At 42.0% G+C, this 16,222-nt stretch overlaps 1 protein-coding gene across 4 annotated transcripts in view; it reads left to right on the top strand.

The window, feature by feature from the left end:
* NCOA1 (nuclear receptor coactivator 1) overlaps positions 1 to 16,222 on the top strand; it is a 1,171,950-nt gene that overhangs the window by 1,009,798 nt on the left and 145,930 nt on the right. For all 4 annotated transcript variants that reach the window (XM_044062390.1, XM_044062389.1, XM_044062386.1 and 1 more), the window contains exon 16: positions 10,923 to 11,334. In XM_044062390.1, the coding sequence (XP_043918325.1) occupies positions 10,923 to 11,334 (412 nt within the window). The remainder of the gene's footprint in view (positions 1 to 10,922; positions 11,335 to 16,222) is intronic.

Raw genomic sequence — 16,222 nt, forward strand, 5'->3', positions numbered from 1 at the left:
TTGGAGCCCAAGCATTAAGGAACCACAAACAGATGCCTGAAATTAGTTTAAAAAATTGTTAGATACAGTGTATTTAAATGCAGTACAGCTGACCTTCCAGCAGTTAGAAAATTAAACTTTAACCTTTAAAAAGATGCAGAAAAACAATAAATAGCACAGAAGTCTTTCACAGTATAATGAAACAAACCATGCAAGTGCAAATTGTTACTTTATTTTGTTTGATTTGCCAAGGATGGTTTCAGATATTAACAAGTCTCTAAGTCCTGACTCTGACACCTGTTAGGTACTTTCAACAAGGCAGATTAATCTAAAGAAACAAAATATTAACGTGCAAAACATCAAATAATTTACTTGCAACAAGCCAGAGATTAGCCAAGTGCAAAACAGCTCTTAATTTTCTGTTGTGGAGATAATCACAAGCTAGATTTGAAGTTGTACTTTGTGTTTGTGTGTGTGTGTGTGTGTGCACGCGCGCGCGCGCAGAAGACAAGTTCAGGAACGCCCCAAAAATTGTCTTTCTCTACATGTGACGTTTTCATGTTTTTAAAATACTATTAAATAAGGGAGGACGTTGAGGAATTTTAACTAGGCATTCAGAATAACAATGTGTAGCTGTTGTCTTACCTCTTCACCAAAATATGGATCAGTGTCATTTATTGGAGGGGAAGCAAACATTTTGACAACATTAACAGATCATTGATGATCCAGAGGAAAGCAGAATGTAAGAAAATGCCACTGTTGTTGGTGTGCCTTGATGCAGAGAAAGCATTTGACAGTAAGCTGGGAGTTTATGAACAGGGCAGTGGAAGCATTTGCATTCCCTGATAAAATTATAAGGTTGATTCGGAGGATATATGAGGGATAGTTGGCAAAAATTAAAGTGGGTGGGTTCCTGTCTGGTAATTTCTGTTTGAGGTTGTCCTCTTTCCCCTTTGTTATTTGCAGTATATTTAGAACCACTGGCAAAGAAAACAAGGGACTCAGAAATTCAAGGACATAATTGGTATGGTAGTCAAGAAAAGCTGCTGTATTTGCAGATTATATTATTTTATACCTCATAAAACCAGAAAAGGACATTGCATTGTTGTGGAACATTTTGAGGCAGTTTCAAATCTTTTTGGGAAACAAAATTAATGAAGCTAAAAAAGGTAATAGCTGTAAATTATGTACCCACACGCAAACTGGTTCAGTAATACCCATATTTATGGGGACATGATAAAATGAAGTACTTAGGAGTATGGCTTGAAAGGGATTCTAGTGTGGTAGCTAAGGATATGTGTGGAGAGACTAAACAAAAGATAATACAAAAACTAAGAAATTGGAAGCTCTGTTATATGGACATGGACCGCAACATGCTAAAATGGTTTTAATCATTTTAGTTTTATACACAGGTCAGGCATATTTTTATCAACCAGAAGAGAAGTTGTGGATAGCAATTAATAAAGAGCTGAAGGATTTTATGTGGGAGGGGAAGATGGCAAGAGTCAAGTGGGATAAATTGATTCTTCCAATAGAACAAAGCTGTTTTGGGTTACCCGATTTGAAAAGGTGTTTCAGAGCTACACAGCTAAGGCTCCTTTACAAAGTACAAGCAGAATCCTATAATTCAAAGTGGAAAGGGATGATGGTGATTGTGAAATGGAGACGCTCAAGAAACAAGGAGAGACTGTGATTTTGGATGCAGATCCTTGAGGAGAATAACAATAACCATACCGAATGTCATATTCATAAAGTAACAGAAATTATTCTAAGAACTAAGCCAACATGGGAGTAGAGAAAAGAGATCCTGCCAAAAGGGATAACTGCAGTTAGGGGTACAGACAATAGGCAAGGGGGGGGGGAATTTATTGGAGAAAACTGTCAAAAGAACCAAGGTATTGGGAGCAAATAATTAGAGAGGGAAGGGTAATAGAATGGGAGGAGGCCAAGAATTTATTTTCACTGCAAGCTAGAGATCGGTTTCCCTATCGAGGACTGATATCAGAGTATTGGCAAAGAGAAATAAATAGGGGGATCATAAGTGAAAGACCAGCACTGGTAGTTTATAGTAGAATCTAGAACAAAAGCTGCTGTTGTATGGCCGCGGTGGTGCAGCGGTTAGCGGTGTCACCTCACAGCAAGAGGTTCTCCGGTTCAATTCCCGCCTGGAGCGCTTTCTGTGCGGAGTCTGTATGTCCTCCCTGCGGTTGAGTGAATTTAAAGACATGCGGGTAGGTGAGTGTGTATGTGGGTGTGCCTTCTTTGAAGGTTGGGCGCTGGCTGGCAACTCGACACTGTAAAAATGTACTGACAATCATTAGTGGACCTGAGTTTCGCTGTGGCGACCCCTAACCGAGAAAAGCAAAAAGACAATTTAGTAGAGCATGTAAAATATTGTATGATAAGTATAAGATTCGATCAGAGGAAATTAGAAAGGATTGGGAAGTGAGTGGCTTGTCAGATGGGTCCAGGCATCATGAAGAGATGCCATACCTGGCTCCATCTGTGTGACTTTTTTGTATAATTTAAAGGTGTTTATGAATGCCCCTTACAATGGAATTCTATCCCTCAGTGAAAGAGAGGGATTGTAGATGTGCTAATGGGAAGGGAATGCACAGATGTCAAGCTTGAGAGACTCCTCAGAGATCCTGTAGTGTTAATTAGAAAAGGTCCAGATCACTATGGTCTTTGAAACCCTGGCATCAGCCTTTTTACTTCACTCCAGACAAGGGTGACAGTGGCAGAGGCATTCCCTGTTAAGGACACCATTCCAGATGTTGAGTTGCTCTGCAGAAGTAGGAGTATAGGGGTCCCTTTTCAGACAAACAGTACCAACATCTCTGAAGGATTGTCTGACTGCTGCCCTCTGGATGTAGGTGGGTGCAGTTTATTCCTCCACATGCCCACTTTGGATAGCCATACCTTCAGCTAAGAGAATATTTTCAAATCTGAGCCCTCCCCTTCTGTCTCACCACAGCCAAATCCATGGCTGTGGTCACAGTCGGGTGACTCTGAAGGATCTAGGCATTCCCATACTTTATAGACAATTGGCTTTTCATTGCTACAACCAGTGAATCTGTCATTGGAGCCAAGTTCTGCCTATCCTTAGGTATTTCTTTAAATTAAGAAAAATCAAATCTTCAGTCATTTCCATCCATTCTGTTTGTCTGATGCCATCTAAACACTATGAAGTGTATAACGAGTCTCCCATACAAACAGATTTATTGTCTCATATTTTCTATCCAAACTATTCTGAATCATTCAGATCCGCCTGCAACATTGTACTTGGAGTTCTGAGATTGATGGCCTCCACTATAGTCATGGTATAGTTCTGCCATTTTCACATGCATCTTCTTCAGTGGATGCTTAGGTTCCAGTGGTCACAGATTTCAGACCATCCCTCTACCCCATTTGTCATAACTCAACTGTGCAAGTTTAATCTAAGTCCAAAGTTCATGCTGGAAAGCCCTTTGTTATTCCTCCTCCAGACATTACAGTCACCATGGTCGCTTCTCTGGGATGGAGATGGTTATTTCAAGGGGTGGATAGTATAAGGAACCTGGAGTCAGATTGAAGCCAATATTCACAGCAATATCTTGGAAATGAAGAACAGTCCTGCAAGTATTACAGGAATTCCAGGACTTTCTACCTCCAGGAGAAATTTCTGTACAAACATTTAAGATTACTGTGGTCTATGTTTTAGCAGCTGTTAAGATTACTGAGGTCTGTGTTGTGTAGCACCTGTATTTTGTTCACGGCAAGCGAATTACTATTTTCATATAGTGCAGCATTCTGGTCAGATTAGTTGTAACCATAAACTTAAAAGTCATTAAAGATCAGATGTTCAGTTTTTAATAGTATAACAAATCTTTAGCCTTTCCTGTTGTTCTTCAGAACGTTGGGCTGACAAAACAGCACCATTTTCTTTCTCTCAGCTATCCCACGGGTGGTGTAGTGTATTAACTACGTAGAATATCTGTACATTCTAAAGCTAGATCTTATTCTCTTGACAGTCCTTAACTTTCTTGTCATTGTGAACTGCACATTATTGCCAATTCATGTTTTCTGTTAACCAAAATCTCTGTCTCACAATGACAGCTTGTTTAGACAGACTAACAGCTAACAAATTACAACTTTTTGTTTTCCTTCTCTGGATACAACTAATCCCCATTTGCATCTCTTGTTTGAGAATTGCTGTCTCATTAAATGAAACAGCAGTCTGTCTGAGTGTCATCTTCTCTGCTTAGTGAATACGAACTCTAATGTAACATGCCAAACTTTGATTTTAAAGCATGTCATGACCTGGTTGTACATGCATACCATCTCTGAGGTGCAGCATGAGCTGCATGTTTTCCACCCTAGCATTTTTCAAGATTTATTTATTTTTTTTTTTTGCCAACTGGAAATAAATGATGTACTTCCCCATTCTAAGCACAAGTGGATATTTAAGCACTGTATTTAACATCAGTAGCAACTCCTGACAAAGAGCTCCTGCCAGCTCAAAAGCTCAAGTAATTGCAAAACCTATGTTGATCCAATAAAAGATATGACATCATGTCTGTGATGTTCATCGTGCATACAGCTGCAGTAATAACATATGAGTTCTCTGCCGTCAGGCGGTCCCTCGGTCGGCCAAATTCCAAAGTCTTGGTCCAGCGTTGGTTGTTGTCGCTTCTTTTCCTGACGTCAGTGAGGCAGGAGTATATAAGACACAGCCGACGCCATTTTCTTCAGTCTTTTTTGCCGCACAGTGCCCGAAGCAGAAGCAGTTCGCAAGTGCCGGTCGGCCAGCTCCTGAATTTACGAAAAATTTGGAAACTGAAGTCTTCATTAAAGCTAAGTACCCGCTAGAAACTTTTCTTGCCTCAGACCGATGTCAGAAAAAGTTAACAATTGTATTTCTTGTGGGAAGCAAATACCGCATAGGGATTTCCATTCCCTTTGCATACCTTGTTTAGGCCCAGACCACGACGTCTCGGGCTGTCGCTTTTGTGCTACTTTCAATAAACGCACTATCAAGCGTCGGGCGGAGTTCGCCCAACATTTATTCGGTAAAGCATTTGATTATAAAATGTCGTCGGAGACTCCGACTACCGTTTTGTCCAAAAAACGCAAGGACAAGGACTGACACGCGAGGTCCGCGGTCTCCACCGACACCACGCCAAAACCGCCTACACGTGGTCCGGTTCTCAGCGAGACGCCTATGCAATCCCTGACTACCGACGACACCTCCTTGGCGGGGTCTTCTGTACCCGAGACCGCAGGTACCTCGGCCCATACCCAGACTACAACCACTGAAGCCACTGTGAGCGTTGAGTCTCCTAATGTGGACAGGTCCACTTCCACCCATGGTGTCTTTAGACCCTCATCTTCCTTTTCCATTAAGGCCTTTACTAAGTCCAAATCAGCCAGGCATCCCAAGAGGCCTGTTGCACAGGGCCCATCCACAAGCCCCATGCCTAAAAAAACGATGCTTAAAATGGCTGAGGATTTAATTACTCTTATCAGGGGTTCCCAACCCCCTCCTGACAAGAGGCCCAGAGTGGAGGAAGATTCTCCCTCTTCTGATCAGGGCTCCATTTTTTCAGAACACTCTGATGTAGAAGAGCAATCTTACTCCCCTTTTGAAGATTCTGATGCAGAGCAATCCATTCCTTCTGTATCTCCCCCTGAGGATTATTCTTTTGGGGAAACCTTGCACACTTTGAGGGAACACTTCCATTGGGAAGGCCAAGACTTTTCTGATTCCAAGAAAAGACTGAGGGAATTTCTTTTGTTACCTCAACACAGACCTCTGGCGATACCTCCTGTCTTGGATGTACTTGATGATGTTTATTCGGAGGCTTGCCTTAACCCGGATTCCCTGCCTCCGGCCCTAGTCAAGCCTGATAGGTACTACAGAGTTCCTAACTCTCACCAATTTCTTTTCAAAAGCCATATTGCTGACCCTGAAACCATTTTTCAAGGCCCCAAGTGAATGAAGGCCTCTACTGCTAAGAATCCACTTCCTTCCGAAAGAGAGTCAAGATCTTTAGAAAGGTGGGGAAAAAAGGTATATACCTCGGCCACCCTAGCCATGAGGGCCTTAAATTGTCAGTTTCATATGCTTAAATATCAGCAGTTTCTGTTATCACAATTAAGAAATAAAATGTCTCAACCTGAACAACCAGTTTTGAAGGAGTTGCAGGATGTGATGCATTGTGCAGAACAAGTGGGTAAACACACCTTACAATCAAGAGCGGCCTTAGGTCAAGTGGTGCCCTAGGCAAAAGGACTCCATGGTGCCCCCACCACATCACCCGCTACCCCCATCCTGGTCTACCTACACCAAATAAATACTGGAAAAGTGCCCCTAGTAGAGCGGCGCCCTAGGCGGCTGCCTAGTTGGCCTATGCCTAAGGCCGGCTATGCTTACAATGTGGTTATGATGCCCTAGAGGCCTCAAGTAGAGCTGCAGTTACAGGATCAGTCATTCGTAGGCATGCATGGCTTAGGGAACAAATCTTGCCTGATCATGTGAAAGCTAAGTTACTAGATGCTCCTTTACAAAAGGATGTGCTATTTGGTACTAATGCTGAGGAGATACTACAGAAAATGGATGAAAAAGCCAAATCTATGCAAACTGTGAAAGCTTTTCTACAGGTTCAACCACCACGTTTTAGCAGAAATTGGCCTTCTAAAAACTGGTCCTTTCCAGCCACGGACAGGCCCCAAAGAGGAAGATATAGGCGCACAAGGGGCAGAGGTCAATCACAAGGATCTTATAGAGGCAGGCAATGGCAAGCTCCAGCACCAAGAGGTGGTGAAAACAGTGCACAGCAATACAGGAAAGAAACCCAATGACTTCCTCCTTTCCATGCCAAGCAAGTCTCAGCTGGCAGCACCCTTGGGAGGAAAGCTGGCATTATTTGCAAGAAATTGGCATATGGTCACAACAGACAAATGGATCCTGGACGTTATAAACAGAGGCTACAGATTTCATTTTCACACTCTTCCAAAAATGAGAGGCATGCCAAACCTGCCACACAATCAAAGGGCAGAGGCACAACTACAAATGTCAAAGCTCATAGACATGAAAGCTATTCAAGAGGTACCTACTCACGAACAAGGTCAAGGGTTTTATTCCAGGCTATTTCTGGTACCAAGGAAAGGAACCGATTGGAGACCCATTTTGGACTTTATCCATCCTAAACACATTCTTACTCGTACCAAAATTCAAGATGCTCACATTACAGCAGCTTCTTCCCATGCTGGGCAAGGGGTTCTGGCTGGTAACATTGGACCTCAAGGAGTCATACCTGCATGTCCCAATCATACCTGCATGTCCCAATCAAAGCTAGAGAAGATACCTCAGATTTCTTGCAGGTTCAATTCACTATCAATTCTCTGCATTGCCCTTTGGCTTATCTACTGCGCCCAGAGTATTCACGAAATGCCTGGCATCAGTAATTGCCTACTGCAGACTTCAAGGGATACAAATTTACCCTTATTTGGACGACTGCCTGATCCAAGCGGACAGCAAGCACATACTTTTGGAACATCTGGCTTATGCAACACGGTTACTGAATGCTCTGGGATACACAATCAACAAAGAGAAATCCAGGCTAACACCAGCTCAGAAAACAACTTTCCTGGGTGCCAACTTGGACACAAACACCCAGATGGCCTATCTTACGCCAGAAAAGCAGAGGCAACTAACTCAGTACTTCAAAATGCTAGCAAATTGTACCAGGCTTACTGCAAGGAAAATCCTGCAGGCTCTGGGCTTCATGGCATATTGCATTCTTTTAATCCCATGTGCAAAGTTGCATATGAGGAAACTTCAATGGTACCTAAAATATCTATGGTCTCAGCACAGCCACAGTTTGGAAACAATATTACCAATAATTCCATGTTTGCAAAAGTTATTTCTATGGTGGGCTCAAGCATGTCAAACAAACACAGGTCTCCCATTCTGCAAGCCTTAAGCAAATCAAGTCATCACAACAGACGCCTCAGATTATGCCTGGGGGGCGCACATGACAGACAGGTGCATTCAGGGCAAATGGTCCCAAAAGGAAAAGCACCTTCACATCAATCAAAAAAAAAATGCTAGCAGTAATAAATGCAATTACAGCTTTCAAGGACCTCCTGCATCCAGGACAATTATTGATAAGAACAGACAACACCACAGTTATGTGGTACATAAACAAACAAGGAGGAACACATTCATACCCCCTGTGCAGACTAGCCATGACACTTTGGAACTTGGCTCTGGAATGGCAAATCGAACTTCAAGCACAGTACTTGCCAGGTTTGGAAAACACGCTGGCAGACAATCTAAGCAGAAATATGACAGATCCACACGAATGGAGATTGCATCCTCAAGTGTTTAATAATAATCCAAGCGTGGGGGAGGCCAGACATAGATCTCTTCGCCTCCCACAGGAATCAATTGGAAAAGTTTTGTTCAAGGACCTCTCATCCAAAGGCCTGGAGAGTGGACGCCCTTTCATTCAGTTGGGCAGCATGGACAGTTTACGCTTTCCCACCTCTGCCTCTTCTGCCCAAGGTGCTCTTGAAAGCAAGAACAGAGAGACCAAAGATGATACTGATTGCTCCAGACTGGCCAAGACAACACTGGTACCACTCCTGAGGAGCCTAACACACACTCCTCCCTGGTCCCTACCCCTAATGCCTCTTCTGCTGACTCAGCACAACTACAAAACTCTTCACAGTCCGCTGAAAACACTCAATCTCGCTGCATGGAAAATTCCCTAACACCTCAACAGACCTTACACCCCAAAGAGGTACAGGATGTCATTTTGGAGGCCAGACGGCCATCTACTAGAAAGGCTTACTCAGCAAAATGGAAACGGTTTTGCTCTTGGAATGAGAAAAAAGGCCAGGACCCTTCAAAACTAAATTTGCCACAGGTATTACAGTATCTAGCTGAGCTGCTGAACAGTGGACTTTCATTTTCCTCCATAAAAATCCATGCCTCAGCCATTTCTGCAGAATTCAACACGGATCCACCCTTATTCTCTCACCCACTCTTAAGACAGTTCCTCAGAGGGGCTAAGAATATAAGACCACCAAGGAAACAACCAGTGCCAGCCTGGGATCTTAATTATATTCTAGAAAAATTAACATTGCCTCCCTTTGAACCAGCTGCCTCAACAGATTTGCAACATTTGTCCTGGAAAACAGCCTTCCTTCTGGCCATTACCTCAGCCATTACCTCAGCTCGTAGGGTTTCGGAACTACAGGCCCTCATGGCTATGCAGCCCTTTCTCATCTTCCATCAGGACAGGGTTTCCCTTCGAACCAACCCATCATTTATGCCTAAAGTGGTATCCAGGGTAGCTTTAAATCAAGCCATACACTTGCCTACATTTTACCCCAATCCTCAAAACAAAGGGGAAAGGCTGCTACACTCTTTAGACATCCATAGACAGCTACGTTATTATTTGGATAGAACAAAGCCTTTTAGGAAATCAGAACAACTTTTTGTGTCTTATGCTGTAGGAGCTCAAGGGAAGCCAGTGACCAAACAGACAATTTCAAAATGGATAAGTCACTGCATACGGTTTTGTTACTCCTATCATGGAAAATCTGTCCCTACGGGCATCAGATCCCACTCCACCAGGGCCACAGCTACCTCTACAGCCTTCCTCAGAGGAGTTCCTACCAAAGATATTTTGGAGGCAGCCACTTGGAGTTCTGTACATACCTTCACAAGACACTACCACCTGCCTTTATATTCCAAAACCAGAGCAGGCTTTGCTACTGCTGTGTTGCAGGGCATTCTGGCTCATCCCAGTTTTACCTAGTGCCTACCACCCTGTGCGTAGCTTTGGGATTCTGCCCATATGTTATTACTGCAGCTGTATGCACAATGAACATAGTACAGTTTTGTACCTACCATAAATGTAGATGTTCGAGTGCTAATACAGCTGCAGTACAGATTTCCCTCCCTCCTTCCCCTCTTGGTAAAGGTTTAGGACCTAACCCCTCTTCATACAAACTGTTTGGGTTATCCTTCTATGGTATATTTGCTTGCAACTACTGTTTTTTGATTACATTGCATTGCATGTATATAAATATAATTTATGTATTGCCTTCCTACTGGGGGCACCTGACATCTGGGGCAAGAAAGACTGAAGAAAATGGCGTTGGCTGTGTCTTATATACTCCTGCCTCACTGACGTCAGGAAAAGAAGCGACAACAACCGACGCTGGACCAAGACTTTGGAATTCGGCCGACCGAGGGACCGCCTGACGGCAGACAAACCCATATGTTATTACTGCAGCTGTATTAGCACTTGAACATCTACATTTATGGTAGGTACAAAACTGTACTTTCCAGTATCTTCATATTTTATTAAGTAGGTAATTAGAAATGAGTGAATAATCATATGTTGCTATATGCAGAGTCAAAAATACTTTCCAGGAATGGTTTGGCGAAGAGTATAGTGTAATTTGGTTAGCATCTGGAGAACAAACAACTGTTGGTAGTATGTCATAGTGGAAATGGTGGGCATTAGTGCTGACACACTAAATCATGCAAGAACTAAGATAATGTCTGATTTGATTTTAAATGTAATTTAAATGTGAACAGTTATGGTTCTTCTGGTGTAGCTACAATTCCAACTTTAGAAAGTGTCATAGGAAATCCTAACTACCTACTGAATGTAGCTTTCTCCAATTTGATCTAACCATAACCTTTTATGTATTTATTTATTTATTTGAACACTTTTCTCATTTTTATGGCTTGTAGCATTTTTTCATGAACACACTATTCTGCTCTAATTGGAGTGTGGCATTAATGGATAGGTAATTGCATTTTTGTCTTGTTGATTTAGTTTTCTACTGCTGCTGCTATGGCTATTCCTTATGAGTGACCTTGCCCATTGGAGTTTTTTGAAAATACATTTCACTTATTTGAGTTTTAACTGTTGCAGGCACCTATTAATGCTCAGATGCTCGCCCAGCGACACAGAGAGATGTACAGCCAGCAACACCGTCAGAGACAGTTGATGCAACAAAGAGCCTTTTTGATGAGACAGCAAAGCTTTGTCACCAGTATGCCTCCATCGGCAACCCTTCCAGGCTCTTTGGCAGCCTCACGAATTCCTCAGGGTCCTCCTCAGCAGTTCCCATTTCCTCCCAATTATGGTACAACTCCTGGTAACCCTCCTTCTTCTACTAGCCCTTTCTCACAAATGGGACCTAATCCTGAAGCAGCTGCTTTGGCCACTCGAAACAACATGGCAGTTGCAGCATCACGAGGCATGATGGGAAATGTTGGAGGTCAGTTTAACAATGGGATGGCCCAACAGATGCAACAGAATGTATTCCAGTATTCCAGTACAGGTATGTTACTTTAGTCTTAAAAGTGTGTGGTATGAGTACTGTAGTAAAGTATGCATAGGCTGTTTTCAGCACCAGAGAACCCAGTGGTTGCTGGGTGCCCCCTGATTCTGTTCTATCTCAACCAATCTCAGTTCTTACTTTGGATTTTAAGAAATAGGAGATACCCAAACTACAGGGATGGTTTCCTCTTTCAGGGTGTTTTATGTATGCTAGTAGGACCCCAGATACTACAACTCTAAACAACTTCACTCAAGAATTGCGGGCAAAGCCAAAAATAAGGGCAGAATAAAGACTCAAAATGAGTAACACTTTTTAAATTTATAGCTAAATACTTAAAAAATTACTCTAAAATAGAGTAACAGATTTTGTTTCAACCTGCACTTTTTGTACAATAAAAAGTATGAAACTCAAATGTCTGGTATTATTGACAGTGTAATCCCAAATGATTTATCAACAATTCAGAAATTTTATAAGGGAAAAGGGAAAAAACCTGAGGCACAGTCAGGGGCATTCTGTGAAATCAATGACAGTGACTGGTATGAATCATTACAGATGTGCACTAAACAACAGTTATTGAACTGGTGTGGAAGTACCAGTGTTGTACAATGCATTGCTTTTTGCTGAAATCATTGTAAGACTAATATCGTTATGCTTTTTGTGTTGTGGGGAAGGGGGTGCAGTATATGAATAAAACGTTGTCTGTGATTGGTGGGGTGAACATAGGTATAGTGAGTAACAGTTTGGCCCTCACTTCTTTAACTTACACATAGACCTTAACACATGATATTTAGCTATTTTTGGTGGTGTGACGGGAAAAGAATGTGCGTAAAAGCAACTGCTCATTGCCATAGTGGTGCAGTGAGTCATATTGCCATTTTACAGTGCTTTAACCCTGGTTGACTTCTTGTCTGTGGCTTTTTGTATGTGGAGTTTGCATGACCGCTCTGTCTCTGTGTCTATCAATGTGCTCTGATGTCCTCCAGTACCTCAAAGATATGCAGTAAATGAAATGGCATTGCTCCAGTTTCCCTGAAGGTAAATGTGCAGTGTGTGTGTTTTTACTGATTTTTATCTGCGTATACACACGCTAAATGCCAGGCACATACATAACTCTTCTAGATAGCTGTACAAAATGTAGTTAAGTGCTCTTTCAATAGTAAGTAATTATATTACAGAACATTCAGACCTTTACAGTTTCTAGGAGTCTGGTGGGACCCAGACTGTATAAATAGATTTTGTTATGGACTTGGTCATTGCTTCTGCCTTCAGCCACATCCATGCTAAAACCAGCCCTGCTGAGAGGTATATACAGAGGTTTGCTGTTATATAGGTGACTGAGAATGATGTGGTAATTATTTAAATTTTCTTCACAATCAAACCTCAGAGGTGTGCAAAGACGATTACTATAGCTTGTGTAGAGGCAGTGTATTGTCTAGAAGCAACAAATTGGAATACATTACTTTTATTGTTTTTCACTTTCCTCACAACCACACATCTGACATACACAGGTGGCTGCCTTTGAGTGGTAGGGCTGAGCAGTGAGGAGGCATGCTATGTATATGTGTAGTAGCAGTCATTTGAAGTAAAGTGGATGCACAGAGTCCTCTCTAGGCACAAAACTGTCAGTGGAAAGTAAGGAACTACAAACGTAAAGAAACACCGACAGTACATTTATTTAAGTAGAACAGTACAAACAATACACAGGTTAGCGCTTTCAGGGATCAACCCCTTCAACAGACAACTGTTGAAATTCCACACTTCCTTAAATACTTGAAACAGTCACATGATGATGCTGGCAGTTATCCTAATCACTGTTAGAGAAACACAGTTGCCAATGCAGATTAAAAAGTATATAAAACTAAATAATGCAATAAGAATATCATATATCACACATTCCTTAGCCAAGCTAATAATTCTGCTAAAACATGCATAGAAAAATATATAAAATATATCTATAAAAAATATGTATATAAAATACATCTGACTTTATACCAATGAGTACATGTGCTAATGCATGCGCCTTGCTAAGAGTATATAGGCATAATATAAATAGTGAAAAATATATAAATGAATGCTAAAATATACTTAAGTATCGACGTACACATAAAATCAGCATATAGACTTTTTTTTTTTTTACAATTTCATAATTTTATACTTATGCATGTCTATATGCTGGTTTTATGTGGACAGTCTTATTTTTCACTGCTTTGACAGGTCAATGGAGACAAAAACTTTCACGAACACAGGAACACATAAGCGTCAGACTGAGTAGACAATATCCATAACAAGAATAACAACAGGGATAACCCAAATGTGATGACTGCAACAGTGAATACACTCAAGCATCTACATTTATGGTAAGTGTACGCAACTGTACTTTTCTTCTAGAATGGAAATGTAAATAAGATATATAATGTCAAATTTTGTGGTAGAAAAATGGTTACCTGAGACTCTACCTTCAAGTTTATATGAAACAGATGGAAGTATGTTTGGTATTAGTCAACTCCTGATGAGCCAAGGCAGGCCTTTAAACTGGGTGGGAAAAAAAAGCGTGTGTCTTGTAATTGTGCATGCACAGCTGGCTTATGGGACAGGTGAAGTAGTATAATAGAAAATAGTGTTATAATGGGAGTTTTTGTTAAACATTGTACAGACTACTAGAATAGCAAGTTACATCATGAGAAAGTGCATTTTTACAGGAGAAATGCAAGACCCCCCATACTGTAGAAACAACGTGTACAGCACGTGGCTCCATTTTGTAATTTGAGTAAGTTGTAATTTTCAAGAAAGGAGTTACAGTGAACTAAAGAAAAATTGAAAAAAGTCAGCAATGCACAATGTCAAATCTCAACAAATTGCAAAAAAGTGATCCAATATGGTCTTCTCCAGCTAACTTCATCCTGTGGGTTATGGGATCAGAAACTGGCCTTCAGACTTCTAACTCATCAGGCTCCATTTTCCTTACCCACAGTCCCCCACTCCTCATCTGACCCTCCCCCACCAGATCTAGTTTGCCACCATTCTTCGCAGCAGCTCATTCTGACTGCGCTTTGGCATATCCTTTTTTATTTGCTTTAATATAGTGTTTTCTTCTTTTTTGTGCTTTCCCTTACCCTAGTATTGTTAACATAGTTTAGTGTGGTTTTTTTTTTGATAGATAGGTAGTTGGGTAGCATTTTTAGGTGCATGTGTTAGCGAGTTTGTATTGGCTTCCTGTCCTGACCCTTCTTAGATGTGCATGTGAGTCTTAATGTAGCTTAGTGTAGGCTTGTCTTTTTTTGCTTGTAATAGTAGATTTGATGGTGTCAATCTTCATCTATTCTTGACTCCTTGGTAGTCCGTTCCAGTCCTCAGAACCAGTCCGGCCATTATACAGCCCGCACAAGCAAAAAATCTCTTGAGCTAATACTCTACCCACAATGCCCCTTTCCAATTTACCTCAGATCTCGATTTCCGCTCTTATAACAAGATGCATTAGCCGACTCTCCTCTTGCAGATAAGTAATATTTCAAATTTATTAGTCTGTCTTCACTTCATTTCTTTGCTATAAAACCTTAATATTTTTGTTTCTTTACCCACCTTTTTCACTTGTGACTTTCTGTACCCGTTGGTGTTTTTTTCCCTACCATCGCTGGTAGTTTTTTCTTCTCTCTTTTTCTATCTAGTGTTTTGGTAGTTCTTTCTACCATTGTTGGTAGAACCTTCTCCTTTTCCTATCTATCCTTGTGTGTGTGTGTGTGTGTGTGTGTGTGTGTGTGTGTGTGTGTGTGTGTGTGTGTGTTTGTATACCGTGACTGTTTATTTTTCTGCCACTTACCAATATGGCAGATAAGTTCAAAGGCACAACTGGATTTAACCACTGTCAGGACTACGGCCAAAAAATGCCCAGCTCTGACTGGCATATGGCTTGTGTTTATTGTTTAGGTGCTCCACATTTAGACATAGAGTGCTCCATCTGCCAGGCCTTCACTACTAGGGCCTTGGTAGAACATCATAACAAGCTTATTCTTAAAGGGCTTATTAACCCCCCCTTTGAAGAAGCTTTATCCAAGGCCGATAAGTCTCCAAAGGCCTCTGGTTCCAAAACTAGTCTTTTGGTGCCGACGTATCCATCGGCACCGACGTCAAGAAAACAAAGTCCCCTTCTGTTGGTTCCTCCTCGAAACTGAAAGCTAAGGTTCAAAAGCACTCTGAATGGACTCATTCTCTGGCACTAGTCACCTTGGCACCTTCGGCACCAGTTAGTTTCCATGTCAGTACTGACATCTCTTTCTGCACGGCAATAGGTTATAACTCCCTTCAGTGATGAAAATTGATCATCTTCATGCACCCAAGACAAAGTATTTCCTTCTGTTGACCTCTTCTTTGGTCAACTTCCCAGTCCCTTCATAGAATGGCCAGAATTTCCCTCTAGATTGTCTGTTCCCTCCTCCAGGAGTCTCACTGAAGTTGATGTGTTGAGCTTGGTGGACCAGCTCCTCAAGGCTAGGGATCTTCCTACTTCTTCCCAACCCCCTGTCCCTCCTGGAGCAGGGCTGTTTTCTCCCAGGACTCCTCCATTTCTTCCTCCTGTGACCTCCTTGGAGGCTTTTGAGCTCCCCGCTCCAGTCTCTCTGTTCCTATTACTCCGGCACTGACCACCTCCTTGCCTTCGGTTCCGGACTCTGCTCTGACTTCCTCGGTGCCTTTGGAACTGATGGATTCCTGAGATTGTTGCTTCGCTGTTGGGCCCAAGAGGTTTGAGTCGACTCGTGTACTTTATTCGGAGTCGTCCTTACCTCTTGGGACTACGGCAGCTGGGGGGGTCCTTCCTCGGCTCCACCTTTAAAGGTGGGTCTCTCGAGGCAGGGTCTGACTCCAGTTCTGAGTTCGTCTTTCTCAGTTCCAG

The sequence above is a fragment of the Protopterus annectens genome, chromosome 2.part1 (assembly GCF_019279795.1).
Source record: "Protopterus annectens isolate FY-2018-M chromosome 2.part1, PAN1.0, whole genome shotgun sequence".
NCBI classification, from domain to species: Eukaryota; Metazoa; Chordata; order Ceratodontiformes; family Protopteridae; genus Protopterus; species Protopterus annectens.